At 47.1% G+C, this 24,370-nt stretch overlaps 1 protein-coding gene across 1 annotated transcript; it reads left to right on the top strand.

Annotated features, from left to right (window-relative positions):
- The first annotated feature begins 1,150 nt into the window (after positions 1-1,150).
- On the top strand, positions 1,151-23,691 carry LOC147430471 (Amino acid dehydrogenase family protein). Its single transcript, XM_086493099.1, has 5 exons — positions 1,151-1,447; positions 1,642-1,825; positions 22,575-22,732; positions 22,830-23,042; positions 23,117-23,691. Exons 1-5 carry the CDS (start codon positions 1,334-1,336, stop codon positions 23,366-23,368), a joined length of 921 nt encoding a protein of 306 aa, XP_086349225.1. The 5' UTR covers positions 1,151-1,333; the 3' UTR covers positions 23,369-23,691.
- The last annotated feature ends 679 nt before the right edge of the window (positions 23,692-24,370 follow it).

Raw genomic sequence — 24,370 nt, 5'->3', positions numbered from 1 at the left:
CTTGCATTCTATTTCTCACAATAGTCGGTAGTGTATGTTAGTGGTTCGTAAACAAGCAAGGCACATTTTACTCACATCGCTTCATACATCATATTCTTAATGCTCCATAGTAGTTGATTAAAATTATAGTTTAATTTTTCAAAAATTGTCTTTGAGATAAAGAAAACACATAAGTTGAAAATAGCATACCACAAAATCAAGACCTCCCGTTCTCTCATGTAAGTGTACCTCATAAGTGTTTTACAATCTCTTCATGAACTCGCTTTTCCCAACTAGAAGCCCAAACCGGGCTCCTAACACTAAGATTCCTAACAAAAAGAAAGACTCATATTTCCATAATTATTTTAATAGAAGAGTACAGCGCCACTTCTCATCGCACACTCTTGCAAGGATCATGTGTGCGATGTATCTACAGTCATGTATAGCACAGAATGTGCACAAATGTGACTAATGGAAAGAAAGACGCATCTTTCCATAATTATTGTAAATATAGAGGAGAATAGGAGATTAGTGGCTTCTCCCCTCTTATAACAAGCATGTGTGTGGTATATTTACAGTCACTTGTAGACGTTCACAAATGTGATTAACATTGAATAAGTGCAATCAAACGTTCACATATGTGTTAACATTGAATACCTGCAATCAAACATTCACAAGAAATATTCCTGCTAATCGATGGTTGTTGTTTGCGTCTCCAAGGAGAGGAAAGCAACATAGTGTACATGAGTTTGGTTTTGCACACACTTTGCAAAGCTTCAACCAATCCCACCTCTCCAAAGATAATGTACTACCAAGGTACAAAGTTAGAACCTCTCTCCCGTCCCTCGACCACCCACGGCTCTAAGTGGCACGGGGTCAATGGTGGACAATTCAGTCCATGGATCTCGAGGAGATCCGAGAACAAACAAAAAATCGGTGATGAGCAGGCCCCCCTTCCCCTCAGATTCGAACTCAGATGGATATTGCGGCAGTCCAATGCTTTAAGCGGACACGCGTATGTAGTTTGTTGAAAAGTGAGCTTGTTTAGATTTACTTATGCTTGCCTGAGTTTACTATCTCGATGTCCGAATTTACAAAAATTGTACGAGTTTACTTTTCCAAATGGGGCTTTGTGCCTCCTTGGATCGGGTCGTTTAAAACCCCGTGCATGCTGTTAGGATAGACATTCACATTCGAAGTGAAGCTCCAAAATTTAGAAGCAAAATCAGTGCCCTTTGCAGCGCCGCGTAAAGAGGACGGAGGAGAATCTTGCAGGCATCAGGCGTGAGAATGTATATAGGCATTACTCTAGAGTGACGTTTGACTTTACTTGGCCGGGTTGTCTGAGCTTCTAATGGGATCCTCTGGTGCTGAAGGTGCCGTCCTAATCGATGGCAAGGCCATTGCCAACACCATTCATCAAGAGATCGCTCAGGAAGTCACTTACCTTTGGAACAACTATGGCCGGGTTCTCTCTCTCTCTCTCTCTCACACACACACACACACACACACACACACACACACACACACACACAAACAATTCTCTGTTGGTGAAGGGAGAGTGGTTGTGCAGCAGAGAGAGAGAGAGAGAGAGAGAGAGAGAGAGAGAGAGAGAGAGAGGTACTTAACGTAACAATCCTGTATTCACTTGGCTGTGAGTAGGTGCCAAGTCTTGCTGTGGTCATTGTGGGGGATCGAAAAGATTCTCAGACGTATGTGCGCATGAAGAGGAAAGCATGTACTGAGGTGGGCATGAAGTCCATCTCAGTTGACCTGCCTGCTGATGCTTCAGAAGAAACAATTTTGGATCATGTCATGGAGCTGAATGCGGATCCTGAAGTGATTGGTCAGTTGTTGTCACTTGACTGAAATTGGAATTGCTTTTGTCGGTTTGTCCTCGGAAGCTTGCCAAATGTTTGTATAACTCCCATCTTAAAATTTTCAATCTTAATTTTTGGGGTTGAAATCTGACTAAGTGCAGCCAAGAGGTAGAGAGTTTAAGCTCCCTGCGGCACTTAGTCTGCATTACAACTTCTGACTCGTATTTTGTAAGAAGCAGTTACAACTGTCGAATGCTGTGAACTTGAGGTAACACATTTCATAATGCTTAGGGGATTGGTCAGACTGACAATACATTAAGCCATGGTTTACATTTAAAGTCGGGACAGATAAGTCCTTGACTGCATATTGTCTCAATATTTTGTGAACTATACAGCTTATCACTTTTGCAAGAAGGGATGCTGTGAGCATTTATTCAAGCTCATTTTCTAGCATCGCCTCTTTGTCTTGAAGCCTTCCATTAGATATGGCTAAGGTTGTGGATTGTGTCCATATAAAGTACCCCCTTTTCTGGCTGTTTATCACCAATGTGTGAGCCAATGTGGCACTCTAAAGCAAGAAGAGGAAGGTTGCGCAAGGGTTTTTGGCAAGTGCATTTGACTTGCAAGCACAGACGCAAGCAGACCAAGCCTTGCGCAAGTTTTTTTATGCTGAGGATGTTCCTACATGGAAAGTAAGGAGCCCTTAAGCAAGTGGACAAGCAGGTCCTTCGTACGTTCCCCCCTCTTACCATGCTTTGTGTACCACAGAATTCAATGAGGAGATCAAATGCGTAAAGACTGAGATCATGGCGAGAAATGGAAAAGACATGGATGCTCTATTGTATGTGATGGATGGTCTGATACTAGGCGCATGCCTATCATTAACTTTCTTGCATGCTCTATTCATGGGTTAGTGTTTTTGAAAGCTGTAGACACGCATGGGGAAATGAAGACATCGGAATTCATTTTTAAGCATCTCAAAGAGGTTGGCCCAGCAAATGTTGTACATTGGGAGATGATTGAAAGGGAGTGGAAACCAGATGTGCTTGCCATTGCCTGGACCTTCTGCTCGAGGTCATTGGCAAGATTGATTGGGTTGCAAAAGTGCTTGAGGATGCAACAAAGATTGTCACATTTGTGACAAGAAAGTCTACTGCGTTGGCATTGTTTCGGCAACTTAGCAAGAAGGACTTTGTGAAGGCGTCAGCCACTCGATTTGCGTACTACTTTATTATGCTGGCCAATCTTGTGGATGAGAGATGCATGCAAGGTATGCGCAAGCGTATGATTGATGACAAATTTGTGAAGATGAAGAAATCAAACACTGAAAAGGCTATCGAGGTATCGCTCATTGTGTTTAATGCATCCTTTTGGCAAGAGGCCAAATTGATTCTAAAAATTTGTGCTCCCATATTGAAATTCTCCGTTTGGTTGATAGGGAGGAGCCACCATGGGGCTTATGTACGAGCTTATGGATTGCAGTAGAGAAAATTGAAAACATACAAGGCATTGATGCTGCAAAGATGAGAGAGATTAGGGATTTATGCATTGAAAGATAGAATATGATGCACACATCGTTACATGTTGTTGGATACATGTTGCATCCTACATGGTGAGGAAGAGGGCAAGAAAGTGATGGCGAGGTGCATGAAGGATGGATGACATTCTTCGACAGGTACACCAAGGGTGATTTGACCTTGCAAAGCACCCTAATTGATGAGTTCAACGTTTATAAAGCTGAAAGCAAGTCATTTGTTCATCCAATTGCAAAAGATCAAAACAATATGCAAGAGGAAGTGAAATTTGGGGCTTGCACACCTGATTTGCAAGCTCTTGCTTGAAGGGTGCTTTCTCAAGGGACACGTGCCTCAAAGCACCTTCTCTCTCATTCATACCAAGAGAAGAAATAGGCTACTCCAATCTCATACAGACAAGCTTGTATACATACGCATGAAGTTGAGGCTCATATCCAAAATCAAAAAGTGCGGCTATGAGAGAATGGAGGTCACATTGGAAATGCTCAATAAGGAAAAAGATGAGGACCACTTGCTTGCCTTGCAAGAGATTCAGGAGACCATTGTAGAGAGTACTACAGATGGTGCGATAGAGCCTATTTTCATTGCTTCTACGAGTCATATTGGCCCTTGAGACATTATGCTCAGTTGGTGACGAGAACAAGGACGAGGATGATGGTGATGGTGGTGATGACGGCGCCGTTTATGGTGATAAGGATGTGAGCTATGGTGAGAGTTAGAGCTCACTGCGCCTGGCCACTTACTTATGGTGTTGACTCCACAGTTCAGATTCTAGCCTTTAGTCTCTACTTATGTTTTGGATTCAGGAGACTACACTCCTGAATGTTTTTTGGCTTGCTTCTATAAACCTGAGTCCTTTTTGTTTGTAGGCCACTTCATTACTTTGAGGCTCCATCTCTCTGCTTTTTTTTGTTCTTTGTCTACATACCTTTGGGCCTTAGCCAATCAAATTTTTCTAGTTATGAATTATGATGGTCATTGACTAATTGGTGTACCGTATGCAGATTGAGCAACAAGCTAGTCTCTAAATTCTAATTTCTAAAGTTTCTATGGTTTTGTGTTCGAGTATAAAGTTCTAAACATGGTGTTGTAGTATGTAGGCTTTTAAGCATCCTATGTAGTAGGCTATCTGACGTGTGGAATTTTCGGGTGGTCTGATCCGTAGCTATTCCGTACTTCCGTACCCGTGTGTATCCGAGTGTGGTTGACGCATAGACTTAAGTAACCAATATAAGTTAGAAAATACTTTTAGAAGGTTAGAACTTAATATTCATGACATTACCTCTCCCTTGAAATCATAGTCGTCCTTGACTATGGGTAGGGAAAATAAAGTCATAGCTAGTCGTGTTGCTTTCGGTAGAAGATTTCTTTTTACCCGTCGACATCCTTCCACTGTGGTGACTAACTCTACTTGATGCTTGGAAGGCTTAGCTGTAGCAAGCATGTCTTGTCAGTGACACATCTAACCCTATGTGTACGTGGACAAGCTACTTCATGACAAGGGTTCAGTCCAGTTCAGTCAATCTAGAATAAGAAGTGATCTGGCACTTTTGTGAGTCTGTTCGCAGACCGCGCATGTCCAGACACTTAAGAGTAGATGCATATCCTCTGGTTGCACACAGTATGATCATCAGATTTCAGTTAGAACCCATCAGAAGCTTTTTTTACAGTGCATAGACCTATTTTCCTATTTTTGATATTTTTCACTTATTATTTTTAAGTGACTTTTGTTGGGAATTGGGTAGGGCAATTTGACTAGCCAAGTATATATAGAAACCTAGCGCTAGCACTTTCTGGCAGAAGAGGCAGCAGGAACACAGCGTTCAATAGGCACCTTCTCAACAGGACACCCATCAGGAGGCCTAGCGTTTTTGCACATCTGCAACAAGCTAGTGTTTTTGCACCAAGACCAGCTAGCGTTTTTACACTTGCAGATTCCCGACGACAGTAGAACAGCAGATCAGACTAGCGTTTTGCATTTGTAGGACAACCGGCGACAACAGACTCCAATTCAGCCCTAGCGTTTTTGGTTTGCAGATCAGCCCTAGCGTTTTGCAGTTCCATCGCGAGAAGGACTCAACAAGTAGACCAACCTTTTCAGTTTTCAGCAGTCAGACTCCGCAATAGAACCCTCGAACCTTGTAGATCTCACCTTTCAGCAGCAGATCCTCGCCGCACGGTCAGATCCTGCGTAGTTTGCAGATTCAGCCCGGAAAACACAGATTTCAGCATCTGCGTTTTCAGCGTGTCGTCGTCGCATCGTCGTCATCGACATCGTCACCGACATAGAGTCAGAATTCAGCAGATAAAGATTTGCAGATTTCAGCCATTAGCATTTTCCGATTTCAGCCCGTCTCGTCGTCGTCCTCATCGTCGTCGACATCGTCGGCAAGTCCAAAGCATTGTAGAGATTTGTGCAATCATAAGTAGACCGCTCTCGCCATAGAGAGTGGGGCCTTCGAAGAAGGGTTTGACATCATTCTGGTGTCGTATTCTCTTCTCTCTCTATCTCTCAATCTCAGCACCTTCATTCACAGTGTTCACCTCTTTGTTTGTGTCCATTGCACTCTCTCACGAGTCACTAAAGGAACGGAAGGCTCTCCCTTCCGTAAGTAAAAGGAACCCTTGAGCACAGTTCGGAACCGTCTTGGTGTGAGCGCAAGGCCGCCAAGGGGTGCGCCCGCAGGAAAGAGAAGAACTCGGGTGAAGAGAAGATCCTTCTCTAACACGGATTGCAAGCTAAAGAAGAATCTCAAGACCCTGAAGAACCCAAGAACCACAAGAATCCAAGTTCCTCGTGAACTTAAGAACCCAAGACTTCAATGGATGGTCATCACGCGAAGCGGAATGGATACTTCACATGGAGGTGGTGAACATGGGAGTGGCAAAGAAGAGTTTTCTCCACCAGGAGGTTCCCTCCCTCTTCCCCATCCACGCAAAGGATTACACTAACTCTTATGGAGGTTTTCGACAAGATGATAATGGATAGGAAGCTAGAAAGCGACGAAGGAATGGTGGCCATAGAGCGTAAGTACGAAGAACGAACGGCAGCCATAGCACGTGAACGCGAAGAAAGATTGGCAGCCATCGAGAGTAAGTACGAGCAAGCACGCTTGGAAGCCAACGTAAGAAATGCAGAATTAGATCGCAAGTCCACAGAAAGACTAGCAAAATTTGATCGCGAGAACAAAGAAAGACAAGCAGAATTTGATCGCGAGAACAATGCAAAACAAGAGAAGAGCGACCAACACATGAAAGAGTTGTGGCGACTTTTTTCTATTGTGCAGGCGCAGTTTGAACAGAATCGGGAGAAGGAGACTCTTTTAGTCTCGTCTTCTCCAAAGCAAGACACACATGATTTGCATGATAATGATAAGCATGATGATTTGCATGATCAAGATGTGATTATTCACGAGCATGATGATTTGCAGGATTTCACGAGGATGATGGTTTAGTTGATACCTTGTCTAGTAAAGCTAACCTCATTGCAGATTTGATCAATCACAAAGAACCGGTCTTGGCTTTCGAGTCGAGGTCCACAGAACCCCCACAAGAAGATTCGATAGATCCTGAAGAATCGATCTTGGCTCTCGAGCCTAGGTCCCAAGAACCCTCTCAAGAAGTACTATGTGTTCGAATGATTAGTCAGCACACATTGTTCAAATGTTTCATTCGTGATGCTTTTTTGTATTTTAGTCAGCGTCCTTATGTGATCCCTTTTCATAGGCATGCCATATTGTACAATGAGCACGATTCACTCATGAATAAGCACGGATGTATATGGAACTCTCATGAAAAGATGAAATGTTTGCATTCAAGGAATTTACATTCCATGTCTCTTCCTTGGCATGACACAGTATCAGAGAGAGCACAAGAAAGATTGAGCATCAAGCATCGGCATTTCCATTGTGTTTTGCCTCAGTTACTTGATTTAGATCAAAAAGTCAAGATTCAACCCCATTTTTTGTGTGTGTTTGATGAACGGTTTGGCACTCCGTCTATATATTCATCTACATTGCATGCACAGTCTTTACAGAAGAATAGAATTTTTCCAGTTACTTTACATGGAATGGGTATGTTCATGTTTTTGTGTTGGAAGTGGTTTCAGGAATTTTCAGCCACGGAGATTCTTGAAGAAGGTAGACGCATGACTATAGACGAAGTTGAAGCATGGAAGGAGCCTCAGAACACTTTGTCGCTTTCGGCACGGCCCAAAGAAGCAAGCGTTGCAGACCTTTATGAAGTTCAAGTATCGCATGATCCACGCACCAGAGTGGGCCAGCAAAGAGTCCTTCACACGATCCCAGACACTGTTGGCGATCTCCCTCAACGCCATACAGTTCGGTAACAGTACCTCACTTTGAAAAGGAGGTCTAAGCCTATGTGTACGTGGACAAGCTACTTCATGACAAGGGTTCAGTCCAGTTCAATCCGTCTAGAATAGGAAGTGATCTGGCACTTTAGTGAGTCTGTTCGCAGATCGTGCATGTCCAGACACTTAGAGTAAATGCATATGCTCTGGTTGCACACAACATGATCATCAGATTTTAGTTAGAACTCATCGGGAGCATTTTTACAGTGCATAGACCTATTTTCCCTATTTTTGACATTTTTCACTTATTATTTTTAAGTGACTTTTTGTTGGGAACTGGGACCTGGGTAGGGCAATTTGACTAGCCAAGTTTATATAGAAACCTAGCGCTAGCAGTTTCTGGCAGAAGAGGCAGCAGGAACACAGCGTTCAACAGGCACCTTCTCAGCAGGACACCCATCAGCAGGCCTAGCGTTTTTGCACCAAGATGAGCCAACGTTTTTGCACTTGTAGATTCCCGACGACAGTAGAACAGCAGATCAGCCTAGCGTTTTGCATTTGCAGGACAACCGGCGACAGCAGATTCCAATTCAGCCCTAGCATTTTTGGTGATCAGCCCTAGCGTTTTGCAGTTCCATCGCGACAAGGACTCAACAAGTAGACCAGCGTTTTCAGTTTTCAGCAGTTAGACTCCGCAGTAGAATCCCCGAACCTCGCAGATCTCACCTTCTCGCATCAGCAAATCCTCGCCGCACGGTCAGATCCCGCAAAATTTGCAATTTCAGCCCGGAAAACGTAGATTTCAGCATCTACATTTTCAAAGTATCGTCGTCCCATCGTCGTCATTGACATAGAGTCAAAATTCAGTAGATCAAGATTTGCACATTTTAGCCATTAGCATTTTCAGATTTCAGCCCGTCTCGTCGTCGTCCTCATCGTCGTCGACATCGTCGGCAAGTCCAAAGCATTGTAGGGATTTGTGCAATCAATAGTAGACTGCTCTCGCCATAGAGAGTGGGGCCTTCGGAGGAGGGTTTGACAACATTCTTGTGTCGTATTCTCTTCTCTCTCTATCTCTCAGTCTCAGCACCTTCATTCACAGTGTTCATCCACTTTGTTTGTGTCCATTGCACTCTCTCACTAAAGGAACGGAAAGCTCTCCCTTCCGTAAGTAAAAGGAACCCTTGAGCACAGTTCAGAGCACTCATCTTGAGCAAAATTCAACGTTCACTTCCGCTGCACCTTACATTGGTATTAGAGCTTTGACAGTGTTCTGTATCACTCAATGAAAGAACCACAAGAGCCACATAAATTTTTTTTCTTGTTGTGGGCGCACGTAACCCAAGTTCTCTTGGGCGTGTCGATTCCTAATCGTGCTTTTGATGAGTGACAGGAAACCCAAGAAAGAAGGGCTTGTCCAGCCTCCCCTTGTTCCCCGTGTTTCTTTAGAGATCTTGCTTGAGAGAGAGAGAGAGGAACCTGCTGCAACCTGTGCCTGTGTTCTCCTACCTCTTCTGCCAAAAATGCTAGCGCTAGGGATTGCTTATTTATTAACTTAGTCAAATTGCTACCCAGTTCCCAACAAAAGCCACTTAAAAATAATAAGTGAAAAATGTCAAAAATAAGGAAATTAGGTTCTGTGCACTGGAAAATGCTCCTAATGGATTCTGATGGTAATACTGATGATCATGTTGTGTGCAACTAGAGGATGTGCATCTAATCTAAGTGCCTGGACATGCACAGTCTGCAAACAAACTCACAAAAGTACCAGATCACTTCCTATTCTAGACTGACTTGACTGAACTAAACCCTGATCATGCTGTAGCTTATCCACGGAGACATAGGGTTGGATGTGTTGCGTGACCTCCCCTCCTTTTCAAAGTGAGGTACTGGCACCTTACTGTATAGCGTCGAGGGAGATCGATCGCCAACAGAGTCTGGAATCCTGGAAAGGACTCTTCGCCGGCCCACTCTGATGCGTGGGTCATGTGATACTTGAATTTCATAAAGGTCTACAACGCTTGCTTCTTTGGGCTGCGCCGAAAGCAACACAAAGTCTTCTGTGGCTCCTTCAATGCTTCAACTTCGTCGATAGTCATGCTTCTACCTTCTTCAAGAATCTTCGAGGATGAAAATTCCTGAAACCACTTCCAACACAAAAACATGAACATACCCATTTCATGTAAAGTGACTGGAAAAATACTATTCTTCCTAAAAGACTGCATGCAATGTGGATGAACATAGAGATGGAGTGTCAAACCGTTCATCAAACACACACAAACAAATGGATTCGAAACTTGTCTTTCTGATCTAAATCAATCAATTGTGGCAAAACACGACGGAAATGCCGACGCTTGATGCTCAATCTTTCTTGTGCTCTTTTGGATACTGTGTCATGCCAAGGAAGAGACATGGAATGTGAATTCCTTGGGTGCAAACATTTCATCTTTTCATGAGTAATCCGCATACATCCATACTCATTCATGAGTGAATCGTGCTCATCGAACAATATGTCATGCCTATGAAAAGGGATCACATAAGGACGGTGACTAAAATACAAGAAACGATCACGAATGAAACACTCGAACAATGCGTGATGACTAATCATGCGAACACATAGTACTTCCTGTGGGGGTTCTTTGGACCTAAGCTCGAGAGCCAAAATCGGTTCTTCGTGTGATCGAATCTCCAATGAGGTTAGCTTCACCAGAGAAAGTATCAACTAACACATCATCCTTGTGAACAATCATTCATGCAAATCATCATGCTTGTGAGAAATCGCATCTTGATCCTCATGCAAATCATGTCTATCCTGATCATGCAAATCATTTGTGTCATTTTTTGGAAAAGAAGAGACTGAGAGAGTCTCTGTTTTTGGATTCTTTGCAATCTTCGCCTGCACATTAGAAATGAGGGATGCAGATTGAACAACTTGCTCTCCACGAATGACAAGGGGAGAGTCACTTTTGGCATTGAAAATGAACGTATTTTCCGCCCAATCAATGAGAGGGTTATGCTCACGAAACCATCGAATGCCCAAAAGCATATCACATCCTGAAAGAGGAGAGACTACAAATTTCTGCGGAAGGGCACTTGTTGAATAGTGAACAAAACATCAAGGCACTCTTGCGTGATGAGAGAGTCCAAACCGGGAGAGAAGCCTGACACCTCGAAAGGAGATGTCTTGCTAACCTCCAAGCGGGCTCTGATACCAAAGTAAGGTGCAGTCTTGAAAACGCTGGATCTGCTGTCTTTAGTCGCTGAATTTCTGCTGTTCAAAACGCTGGATTTGTTGCCCTTTTAATCGCTGGTTTGCTGCTGAAGAAAACGCTGCTTTGAAAGGCTGAAACGCTGACCTGCAGGGGGCTGTAATTGCTGATGCTGAGTGATGAAAATGCCGGTATACAATGCTGAAAACGCTGGTAATGAGTGCTGAAAACTCCAGGTTTCTTTAGAGATCTTGCTTGAGAGAGAGAGGGAGGAACCTGCTGCAACCTGTGCCTGTGTTCTCCTTGCTCTTCTGCCAGAAATGCTAGCGCTAGGGATTGCTTATATATTAACTTAGTCAAATTGCCCTACCCAGTTCCCAACAAAAGTCACTTAAAAATAATGAGTGAAAAATGTCAAAAATAAGGAAAATAGGTTCTGTGCACTGGAAAATACTCCTGATGGATTTTGATGGTAATGCTGATGATCATGCTGTGTGCAACTAGAGGATATGCATTTAATCTAAGTGCCTAGACATGCACGGTCTGTGAACAGACTCACAAAAGTGCTAGATCACTTCCTATTCTAGACTGACGTGACTGAACTGAACCGAACCCTGGTCATGCTGTAGCTTGTCCATGGACACATAGGGTTGGATGTGTCACGTGACATTTCTGCTTCCTGCTGCTGCCAGGTTGTCTTGCAAATGCAAAACGCTAAGGCTGATTTGCACTGTTGAAAAACGTTGGCTTTTCTTGGCTAATAATGCTGAGTCTTTTTGCCGGGGGTGGGGTCTTGCTTGAGAAGGTGTAATGTGGATGTCAGGTCCCTGCTGCCTCTTCTACCAGAAAGTGCTAGCGCTAGGGTTTCTTATATACTTGACTTGCTAATTTGCCCTATCCAGTTCCCAACAAAAGTCATTTAAAAATAATAAGTGAAAATTGTCAAAAATAGGAAAAATACATCTATGCATTGTAAAAATGCTCCTGATGAGTTCTGATGGAAATCTGATGATCATGCTATGTGCAACCAGAGGATATGTATCTATTCTAAGTGTCTGGACATGCTCAGTCTACGAATAGACTTACAAAAGTGCCATATCACTTCCTATTCTAATTGAACTAAATCCATGTCATGAAGTAGCTTGTCCACGTACACAAGGGGTTAGATGTGCACGTGACATCCCCTCCTTTTTAAAGTGAGGTATTGGTACCGAACTGTATGGCATCGAGGGAGATCGCCAACAGGGTTTGGAATCCTGGAAAGGACTCTTCGCCGGCCCACTCTGATGCGTGGGTCATGCGATACTTGAACTTCATAAAGGTCTGCAACGCTTGCTTCTTTGGGCCGCATCGAAAATGACAGTCATCTGTAGCTCCTTCAATGCTTCAACTTCGTCTATGGTCATGCATCTAACTTCTTCTTGAATCTCCGAGGCTGAAAATTCCTGAAACCACTTTCGACACAAAAACATAAACATACCCATTCCATGTAAAGTGACTGAAAAAATTCTAGTCTTTTGAAAAAACTGTGCATGCAATGTAGATGAACATAAAGACGGAGTGCCAAACCGTTCATCAAACACACAATGGGGTCAAATCTTAACTTTCTGATCTAAATCAATCAACTGTGGCAAATCATAATGGAAATGCCGATGTTTGATGCTCAATCCTTCTTGTGCTCTTTCGGATACTATGTCATGCCAAGGAAGAGACATGGAATGTGAATTCCTTGAATGCAAACATTTCTTCTTTTCATGCATACATCCATGCTCATTCATGAGTGCATCGTGTTCAACATGCAACATAAGGACGGTGATTAAAATATAGGAAAGCATCACGAATGAAACACTCGAACAATGCGTGTTGACTAATCATTCAAACACATAATACTTCCTGTGGGGCTTCTTTGGACCTAAGCTCGAGAGCCAAGATGGGTTCTTCGTGATTGATCAAATCTTCCTGTAGGGGTTCTTTGGACCTCAACTCGAGAGCCAAGATCTGTTCTTCATGATTGATCGAATCTGCAATGAGGTTAGCTTCACTAGACAAAGTATCAACTAAACCATCATCCTTGTGAACAATCACATTATCTTCCTGCAAATCATCATGCTTATGAGAAATCACATCTTGATCATGCAAATCATCATGCTCGTGAATAATCACATCTTGATCATGCAAATCATCATGCTTATCATTATCATGCAACTCATCATGCTGATCATTATCATGCAAATCATCATGCTTATCCTTATCATCCAAATCATGTGTATCGCACTTTGGAAAAGAAGAGACTGAAAGAGTCTCCTTCTCCTGATTCTTGTTAATCTGTGCTTGCACATTAGAAAAAGTTGCAACAACTCTTTTATGTGTTGGTCGCTGATCGCTTTTCTTGCTTTGTTCTTGCGATCAAAGTCTGCTTGTCTTTCTTTGCGCTCATGATCCAATTTTATTTTATTTTTCCGAGAAAAAGATCCTTCTATTAGTTAATGAAAGCTGCCCATAGGGCTACATCCACCTCTGCAAGAGAGGGCTACAACAAACATGATGGGGAGACTCTCCCAATGAAAAAACAGCATATATACAATGGGGCTAAATCAAGAGATGGGAGGAGGGAAAAGCCACACAGGTGGACAGTAGTGCCATCTGAGCACCCCCTGGACCATGGAGTAAAACAGCCCAGGGCGCCAGAGACGAAGGAAAGCCTCGCGGCGCTCCCGCATGCGGTCGGAGCTGCCCTGTAGTCCCTCAAGCTGTCCTCTGAGAGTATGGATCAGCTCTAGCCAAAAGTCACGAACAGTCTCTGCTGGTGGTACAAGGCGAGCCTCAAAGATGCGGAAACAACGGGCCCGCCAGATGAACCAGAGAGCTAGGCCGCTGATGAGCTCCCAACACTCCGCTCTCTCACTGCTCCACTCCTGTGGAGTAAGGTCTGTAGCAGGCTGGAGTGTAGGTCGACCCCCCTGTATCACTATCATCCTGCTGGTGGAAGATAGCTCAAACTGAAGTGCCGGGCCCGTGAGGGTGGACCAAGCCGCCGCCCCCCAAGTGTACTGTCGAGCCGTGGAGAGGGTAGGCATCAGCCAAAGAACTCGTAGCCACACCTGCTGGGCCGAGGGACAATCCCAAAGACAGTGACGCTGACTCTCCACCAACTGGTCACAGGCTGTACATGCGGCCGAGAGACCACTATGTACAAGCCAACTCCCTACTGCTGTGGCTTTGTGTGCAACCAACCACTGGAACAAGGTGACGCGCCTCGGCTGTCTGGAGTCCCACAGCCTCTGCCAAAAAGCTGCCAAGAACTCAATTGTGTGACCCTCCTCCTGCCAATGACGTGCTGCAGCGGGGCGGGCCTCTCTCTGTGCTGCAAGTATATGACGTCCAAGCCGAACAGTGTACTGAAAGAAAGGGACTCCTGGGCGGTCTGCAGAAGAGAATGGGTCCCTCCATAGCCACTCACCAGGATCCCACTGTACTCGTGCCAGTGGACAGCACTCCCAAGCCCATAGCCTCCAGTGTCCTGTCTCAAGAGCTGCTGGGTCAGGGTCTATGACGCAAGTCCTCCCACAGATGCCCACAACTCGGATCCTCTGGAAACAACACTCTGCTACCTGGGGGGCCTCTACTGCAACTCTCTGTAATCGTCCCCCACCCTGAAGCTCGAAGAACAGGGCTGGGACAGTCTCTGAGCAAGCCCTGACTGAAATGAGAACCTCCAGTCGTGTGAAGGCTCCCATCCACCGGGGTGCTACTGGCTCGAGAGGCGTGAGCCAATCAGTTGGAACTGACTCTGAGATGTCCTGACACATGCTCTGAACCCCTCTCATGCCTTGTAGCTGGACAACCTGCACCTTCTCTGACAAACCTGTGAACTCTAGCCAGTCACCTAGAGAGCGCGCTGGACCTGCTGCCATGGGACCCCAAGAAACATGAGGCCTACTCCCAACCAAGTGGCCTCTCTGAGTGCTAACCATGGGGTTCCAGACGAGGGGCTGCCGTAGGCGCTCCTCCGTGCACGTCGGCTGTCGCTGCTCTAGGCCACGCCGCAATAGCTCCCAAGACCGAAGCAAACTCACAGCGAATCGGTCCTCCAGTCTCCTGCTCAAACCAACTCGGCGCAACTCTGTAAAGATCCATCTGGTCGAAGGTTGCCAAGGGCCTCCTGCCTGAGGCACCCTGGCACGAAGCCTCTGCAACAAGAACTCCTTCCAGGGCTCCTCGCCTGGAAGAAGTCCTCTGACGACGAACTTCCCAAGAAGGGCTCTGCTCTGCTGTGCTGGATCAATGATCCCAAGCCCTCCCTGAGAACAAGGAAGTGTGATGACCGACCAAGCCACCTTGGCTCGGGCAATCTGAGTGTCGCGACCAGACCAAAGGAAGTTCCTGATCAGCCTCTCTACCTGGCTGATGCAAGAACTCGAGAAGATCCAGCAAGAAGTGATGTACCACATAGTCGCCAACAACACCTGGTTGGCAACTACTACTCTACCAGCCAGCAAAAGTCGTGCTGAGCTCCAATGTAACAGCTTTCTCCTGATGGACAGGAGAAGAGGAGAAATCTGCTGCTCGGGGGACAAATCCAAACCAACCTGACAACCCAAGTACCGAACTGCAGTCCCTGGAGGAATCCACCTGAAACCCTCTCCTGGCATCCAATCTGGCACAGGAGCACTACCAACTGAGAAAGCCACTGTCTTTCTTCAGTTGATCAGTGCGCCCGATGCATAGCAGCAGGTCTCCAAAGCCTGTCCACATCTGTGTAAATTGGCCTCCTGGCCCTCTAAGTACAAGGCTGAGTCGTCGGCAAACTCAGCGTCCAGAAGCTCATCTCCCCATATAGGGAGTGCCAAGCCCCTCAACCCAACCTGCTGTGACACCAAAAATCTGCTCATCGCCTTCGCATAGAACAGAAAGAGAAAGGGGGCAAGAGGACAACCCTGTCTGACCGATCGTGTGAGCATGAAGCGCTCACCTCTACCTCCTGCCAAAAGCACCTGACTGTGGGCCTGTCTGTACAAAGCTGACACCCCTCTGATCCAAGCCTCTGAGAAGCCCATCCTGCGTAGCGTGCCCTCTAGAAAGTCCCAGTCAACTCTGTCGTATGCCTTCTCAAAATCGAGAAGAAGAATCACAAGGTCCTCCCCACGGAGCTGTGCAAGGGCAGAAGCCTCCCAAAAAGTGAAGATGTTGTCAAGGATACTACGTTCCTTGACAAAACCTGTCTGAGTTCCATGTATAAGGCTCTCCAAAAGTGGCTGAATCCTCAAACTCAGAGCCTTGGCAAGAATTTTGTAGGCTGAGTTGAGAATGGTGATGGGACGCCACTGTCGAATCTCATCCAAGGAGCCACCCTCCTTTGGAATGAGGTAAATCAGGCCCTCACTCATGCTATCCGGCATCACTCCTGTGTGCAGAATGTACTGAAAGGCACTACAAAGATCTGGGCCAAGCAGGTCCCAGTACTCCAAGAAGAAGCTGAAAGTCAGCCCATCCTCACTTGGACAGCTACCACGAGGGAGGGCCCTAAGAGCCGTGTGCAGCTCCTCAAGCTGAAGAGGTAACTCAAGCCTCTGCCGCATCTCCTCAGTCACAAGACAAGGCATCTGTGCCCAAACCTGCTCCTTGCATGCATCCTGTCTCTCTGACTCGGGCTCAGCCGACAGTAGCTCACGGTAAAAGTCAGTAGCAACTGCACGCATATCCTCTGGCTCGCAAACAACTGACCCATCGGGTCTCCTCAACTGATTGACCTTGGCATGCGAGTGCCGAGGTCCCACTGTCTCCAAAAAAAACACCTGTCACTCTGTCACCCACCTGAGTCCACTGAGATGCCTGTCGGTGGAAGGCAAACTCATGGCGCCTCTCCTCTGTGCAAGCAAGCTCCTGTCGAGCCTGCTGTAGCTGCTCCTCCAACCATGGACTGTCTGGATGCTGCTCCTGCATCCTCTGTAGTGAAGCAATGCCTCGTCTGAGACGCTGCTCCTCCTCTCTCGCTGCAGCCCGTCGAGCCAAAGACTCCTGGAGAAAGAAGTGGCTGAGCTGAGCTAGGCCTGAGGCCACTCTGTCTGCAGGTGGAGCCTGGCTGTCCATGCCCTCTGTCCATAGAGCCTCGACCCTCTCTCTGAGTGCTGAGTCCAACAAGACCCGCTCTGGGATGCGAAGCATCGTGCTCCCACTCCTCTGCCTGTCTGCCACTGTGAGGATCACTGGTGCATGGTCCGAGAAGGATGTCCCTGCTAGGATGCCCACTGATCCCCCCAAGTCACTGAAGTGGTCACTATGTAGAAGCGATCTATGCGCGATAGATTCACTCCTCCCACTCTGCGGTCCGATCTAGAGAAGGCAAGACTCTCTGGAGGCCTCACAAAGCCAGAATGCTGCCATGTATCCGAGACCCTCAACGTCATACAAAACCTCTCCCAAGCTGCTAACTCGACTCCATGCAAAGTAACATGATTGCCTCCGATTCTGTCAGAAGGGTCCTCCAACATGTTGAAGTCCCCTCCTACACACCACTGGTCAACCTGTGGCAAAGACTCAACAATCTGTGACCAAAACTCTGCACGAGCACTCGCCACATTGGGCGCATAGATGTTCAGGAAACCCACAAGGCTACCCTGAACCTGCATAGTAATCCACTGAGCCCTGCCTGGTACAATAATCCCTCTGTCCACAATGGCCTGCTGTAATGAGTCCGCAATAGTCATACATACCCCACCCTGGATGCCTCCAGGTCCAAAAGCAGCTGACCAAAAGGTATCATAGCGTCCACGCAAAATCTGACCACATCGCCGAATGCGGCTCTCAGACAAATGGTGCTCCTGAAGCATAAGGAGATCAATCTCTCCTCCCACAAGGCATCGCTGAAGCTCCTGACGCAATCGGCCCCGCTGTCGCTGAAACTGGGGCCCACCGAGTCCCTGCACGTTCCACGAGACGATCCTCATGGGGAGCGAGAGAGAACAAATGCTGCCGCAGCAGCAAGACGAGCTATCTTCGAAGCAGGCTTGGATGGGGAGTAATCCGCATCCGAGCGTCCTCTAGATAGGCGAGACTACAGTGAGTGCCTGGTCCAAGCCCAAGTAGAGCGAGCCGTGCGTAAAGCAACCTCCTCTGTCCAGGAGTCCTCATGAATGAATACATAGCAAGGCAAGCACTGCGTATCAGCAAAAAAGTACACCACAATGTGTCTACATCCTGCTGAATCTGGGGGTGTCACCGCAAACTTGGCCAGTGGCCACAAAGTCTGCAGCAAATCTGTAACGCCAAGTTCTCCCATGTGGTGAGAGAACTCGAGAACCTGTGTATGCAACCATCCCACCACTGAGTCGAGGGACCACTCTGTCTCAGTCCTGCCACAGAGGGGGAAGGAGAAACCAACTGCTGAGTCCAAGGCCTCTGTCCCCCTAGCGGCGAGGAACAAAGCGTGGACTCTGAAGCAGGCTGCCACGTAGTCTGCTGCGGAATCGCCAAGAAAACGAGTAAACCCGTAATCGAAGAAATCCCAGCGGCGTCGGAGGTCAAAGCTCGTCAAACCACGAGGAATAGCTGCAAGAGGAGATGTCTGAATCTGCAGTGGGGGCCGCATGAAGGGCTGACCCTCTCTCGCTAGGCGACTCGTGGCGAAGGCGCTGCCAAGAGATCTCCTGGCCGCCGGCAAGGGTCCAGTCTCCTGAGCCGACTGTGGTACTGAAGCAGGAGGAGGGGGAGAAGGGGCTGGGGGGGGCGGGGGAGAGGAGAAGCGGGGTGGGGCGGCAGAGACTTGGGGGGGGCGAGGTGGGGAGTGAGCGGTAGCAGAGGGCAGGGGAGGGCATGAGGAGGAGGAGGGGAGATCGGAAGGCGGAGGGGCTGGCGAGGGTGAAGCGGAGGTGGAGGCTGGCGTAGGGGGTTCCTCCTGCTCAAGAGGACCAAAGCGGTTCCCCGTGGGAACCCACTGCTGCTGAGTAGGCACGTGGGGGCCACTCTGAGTGCCAGGCTGCCGCTGTGGCCCCTGGCGTCGACGGCCACGGGCCTGCTGCCACCCCTCCTCCGCTGGAGCCCCAGGCTCGGAGGGTGGCGCTGAATCTGTGCTCTGTGTCGCTGGTTGTGGCTGTGGCCCAGCCTTGGCAGGCTGGGGCTGAGGCTGGGGTGCGGGTCGTGGTCTCCTCCGTGGACAGGCCTTCGCTAGGTGGCCCATCTGTCTGCAAATGAAACACTGGTTCGGGAGACCCGAGTACTCCACACTCTGTCTAAACCAACCCCCACTCACCCGAGGCAGAAGGATGACCTTCGGGAGCGTGTGGGTATCTCTGACCAAAACTCGAACTGAAGGGATGCCAGCCGCCTTGGCAGCTACTGATGCTGCCGTACGAGGTGTCTCCAGGACAGTTCCGATGGCGGAGCCAATCCTGGAGAGAAGTGGAAGGTACTCCCTCCGTAAACCCGGAAAGCAGACTGAGATGGGGATGTCCGCCTCCTCTACTAGCACATCCAAAGACGGGTCAAAACCATGTCGCCACTGTCGAAAGTGGGCGCGTGCTGCTCGGATGGCCAATGGACTCATAGCTATGACCTTGGAGGCCATCTCGGAAGTCTCGAACTCAATCTGGTAGTACCCCCGTCCGAGAATCTGGACATCCAAGATCTTGCCCACCTCTGCGAGGAGGCGGGCCTGGAGAAGGTCTTGCAGTTCTCCTCTGCTGGGACGAGTGCCGAGAACCTTGCAGATGACAGAAGTCGCCTGCAAGCGTTCTACCTCTGTGGCAAGGTTCGCTTGCTCTGCCGGCGTAAGAGCAAGTCGAATGGTGGGCTCAGCGGGGTCGGGCGAGGGGGCTTCAGGCGAGTCCCTCTGAGGTGGAGCTGGAGCCTCCATCTTTGTCTACTGCTGAGTCGAAGAAGCGGGCGGTGAAGAAAATCTGCGAACGAGTACGCCAAGCACTTGTCCGAAGAGAAAGCGTTGCCGAGCCAGGTGCAGAAGACCTTCGGGAGCAAAGAGGACGGGGGGGGGGGGGGGGGGGGGGGGGGGGGGGATGGGGGGACGGCGAGGGCGAAGAGGGCAGCCGGGTAATGTGCGGGTGCACAAGCGGCAGCGAGCGGGGGGATGGGGTGGGGATGGCAACGTGAGAGGAGGGCAGCGGGCAGCCTTTGGGGCAGCGCGAAAACAGGGGGGGGCAGCGGGTTGGGGGGGGGGGAGGTTAGCGCGCAGGGGCAGTGCAGGGGCAGCGAGTGGGGGGGGGAGGGTAGCGATGGCGAAGCAAGGGGGGGGGCGAGCAGCAGTAGCGAGCCTAAGTTCGTGATTTCACGGTAGCACTCTTTTCCCATTCAAAAAGCTCATGATCCGATTTGGCTTTTCTTACTTTGGCTTCTAAGTGTGCTTGCTCGTGCTCACGTGCTATGGCTGCCATTCTTTCTTTATATTTGCGCTCTATGGCTGCTATTCTTTCTTCGCTTTCTAACTTCTTGTCCATCATCATCTTGTCGAAAGCCTCCATAGGAGTTAGTGCAATCCTTGGCGTAGATGGAGAAGGGGGAGGGTCGGAAAAATCTCCTGGTGGGGAAAACTCTTCTTCGCCATTTCCATGCTCACCACCTCCATGTGAAGTATCCATTCCGCTTCGGATGATGACCATCCACTGAAGTCTTGGGTTCTTAAGTTCACGAGGAACTTGGGTTCTTGTGGGTCTTGGGTTCTTGGGGGTCTTGAGTTCTTGAGGTTCTTGAGGTTCTTCTTTAGCTTGCAATCCGTGTTACAGAAGGATCTTCTCTTCACCCAAGCTCTTCTCTTTCCTGCGGGCGCACCCCTTAGCGGTCTTGCGCTCACACCAAGGTTGCTTTTTCCCACCTCACGTCGATTGGCCGGCCTCTAAGTGCACGATCCGCTCTCAATGAGTGAAAAGAGATACAAGAAAGGCTGGACAAGCCCTTCTTTTTTGGGTTTCCTGTCACTTTTCAAAAACACGATTAGGAATCGACACGCCCAAGAAGACTTGGGTTACGTGCGACTGCAACAAGCAAAAAAATTTCTTGTGGTTCTTTCCTTGAGTGATACAGAACACTGCCAAAGCTCTGATACCAATGTTAGGTGGAGCAAAAGTGAATGTTGAACTTTGCTCAAGATGAGTGCTCCGAACTGTGCTCAAGGTTCCTTTTACTTACGGAAGTGAGAGAGTGCAAATGATCACAAACAAAGTGAATGACACTGTGAATAAAGGTGCATGAGACTGAGAGATAGAGAGAGAAGAATACGACACCAGAATGTTGTCAAACCCTCCTCCGAAGGCCCCACTCTCTATGGCGAGAGCGGTCTACTATTGATTGCACAAATCTCTACAATGCTTTGACTTGCCGACGATGAGGAGGACGACGAGACGGGCTGAAATCTGAAAACGCTACTGGCTGAAATCTGCAAATCTCTTCTGCTGAATTCGGACTCTATGTCGGTGACGATGTGGATGACGACGATGCAACGACAACGCGCTGAAAACGCAGATGCTGAAATCTGCGTTTTCCGGGCTGAATCTGCAAACTATGCTGGATCTGACCGTGCGGCGAGAATCTTCTGCGGGAAGGTGAGATCTGCGAGGTTTGGGACTTCTACTGCGATGTCTGAATGCTGAAAACTGAAAACGCTGAGACTATCTGTGGTCTCATGAATCTGCAAAACGCTGAGGGTTAGGCTGATCCAAAAACACTAGGGGCTGGTTCTGGGTTCTGTTGCAAAAACACTAATGTTTCTGTTGTCCTGCCGTTGCGGGGTTGTCCTGCAAATGCAAAACGCTAGGGCTGATTTTCATAGCTGAAAAATGCTGGATGTTCTTGGCTGAAAATGCTGAGTCTTCTTGCCGAGGGGATCTTGCTTGAGAAGGTGCACTGTGGATGTCAGGTCCCTGCTGCCTCTTCTGCGAGAAAGTGCTACCGCTAGGGTTTCTTATATACTTGACTTCCTAATTTGCCCTACCCAATTCCCAACAAAAGTCACTTAAAAATAATAAGTGAAAATTGTCAAAAATAGAGAAAATAGGTCTATGCATTGTAAAAATGCTCCTGATGGAAATCTGATGATCCTGCTGTGTGCAACCAGAGGATATGCATCTATTCTAAGTGTCTGGACATGCACGGTCTGCGAACAGACTCACGACAGTGCGAGATCACTTCTTATTCTAACTGAATTGAACCTATGTCATGAAGTAGCTTGTCCACGTACACATAGGGTTAGATGTGCACGTGACAACCTGTGTTCGGGCAAAATCATTTCTATCCAACACATAATTTCTCCAATAGGAAAATTTTCAAAATTTTAGCTAGTTTTTCACTAATTTGAAATATATAGATGGGCTTTCCTCTTGCTCTCAACCGGCATTTTTGAATCTTAAAGCGGCATTGTAAGCTGAGACACCTTTCAGGACACTGCTTCTAACCTTTGGAATGCGAATTTGTGCAATTAACTTTGTCGGGTGAGAGTAGGTCAATCTAGGTTAGTATTGATTTGCAGACGTGCAGTAGGTTGTAGATAATAATGCATGTGCACGCCTACCCAATCATGTTCGGTGACTATTTTTTCAGAAGGTGAGGGGGGCCCGTGTCTAGGACCCTGGGGGTGAGAACCATTTTTATAACCAATTTTGGGGGCATGCGGGTGTATGCACCAAATAACTATATTTGTAAGATTTGTTTTCATGAAAAGAAGTAATGAACGTTCTTTTGGCTCTCTGAGTCTTTTTTCTTTTTCATGCCGATGCAGGTGTTTTAGTGCAGTTGCCACTACCAAAGCATGTGAATGAGGAAAGAGTATTGAATGCTATAAGCATAGAGAAAGACGTTGATGGCTTCCACCCTCTTAACATTGGAAAACTGTGCATGAAAGGAAGAGAACCTTTGTTTGTTCCATGCACTCCCAAGGTCAGTTCTGTGACTTGGAGAGTGAAGTTTGATCGCAGCAATCAAGCATCGATGAGCCTGTTGATAATGGCTATGCTTATGCACTTTCTTGGTGCAGGGCTGCATAGAACTTTTGATCAGGATGGGCATCCCATTAAAAGGGAAGAGGGCTGTAGTTGTGGGGCGCAGCAACATTGTTGGGATGCCAGTTGCAATGCTGCTAAATAAACTTGATGCAAGTGTTAGCATTGTTCACTCAAATACAGCGGACCCCAAGAGTATAGTGAAAGAAGCCGACATTATAATAGCTGCTGCAGGGCAAGCACAAATGGTAAGAGAAAACTTATCAACATTTCATCGTGAGTATGGTCTCTCCATCGTAACACATTTGCATCATGCTACCAGGTGAAAGGCGATTGGATAAAACGTGGAGCTGCAGTTATTGATGTTGGTACAAATTACATACCGGATTCCACCAAAAAATCAGGCCATCGGCTTGTCGGCGATGTTGACTTTGCAGAAGCCAAAAAAGTGGCTGGTTATATTACTCCAGTACCTGGTGGTGTTGGCCCAATGACAATTGCCATGCTATTGAAGAACACATTGGAGGGTGCCAAGCGAGTTTTTCTGCAGCCAGAAAATGCAGTGAATGCTTAATGGCAAGCTGATCTTTGTAATGATTTTTATGACGTCGTTTTATGAAGGTGCCAAGATGCCAGTTCAACTCATTAATAATTTGATGGAGATGGCGAGCAAGCTGTCAACCTGACTTTATAGATTTGCTTTGGGTTATACCAAATCAGCATTTATGAGGGTGATTCCTGGATGGAATGGCACATTCTTGTACTCTTTTGATCAGAGAAGTGAACTTTAGAGTGCGTGCTTCAAGAGGTGGCCAATCTTTTAAGCTATGTTGGCTGTGTATATTGGAAAAGGCTTGTGGTTCTTCAATATATGCCGATGTGTGGTACATGGTGAAATCATTTGCTACTTGAAGAAGCTTGTCGTATAGTTGTAGCATGTCCACTTCCCGCATGAACTTCTAACAAGCTGACGACGTTAGTGGGGATGTCGTGGTATTTAGCCGATACTATGCATGATGGAGCTGATGGTTATATTGTCTTGTGGTGACTGCCATGGATCTATACATTGCACTTTCCTTTAAGGGTGAATCTTGGCTTATCCTGGAACTGGGTATATATAAATATATATATATATATATTTAACACACAAACTGATCGCACAACATGGACACTAGAATGTTGTCGGCAGTTGAATTGTTTGAAGCTATACAAGCTGCTTTTCAGAGGCTTCCACTCTGATGTATTATGCACTAGTATATTTTGTGTTTAAGATGACTAGATGCTGAAATAAGGATGTAAATCTAGACATAGGCAAAATGTTGAGTTTCTACGTGAGCCAATAGCCACCCATGCACAATAATTTCATACTTTGCCAATGAATTACTCACATCTCAGCCTTGGTATTTCTTGCTGGCTATTGGCAATGAGGACAGGGTGATTGACATACATGACAGTAAGAATGTGCTCATTTGGCTTTTCCAAGCCCAGTTGAGCTATTTGTTAGCCTATAGGACATCGATTCATGTTGGAATCAAATGTCATTCGCCCTTCATCTTCAATTCCAACAAACAAGATG

The sequence above is a fragment of the Adiantum capillus-veneris genome, chromosome 21 (genome assembly GCF_014529385.1).
Source record: "Adiantum capillus-veneris isolate H3 chromosome 21, ASM1452938v2, whole genome shotgun sequence".
In the NCBI taxonomy this organism is placed as follows: Eukaryota; Viridiplantae; Streptophyta; class Polypodiopsida; order Polypodiales; family Pteridaceae; genus Adiantum; species Adiantum capillus-veneris.
Note: the sequence above shows the minus strand (reverse complement) of the source record. Positions and strands in the feature narration are given on the sequence as shown.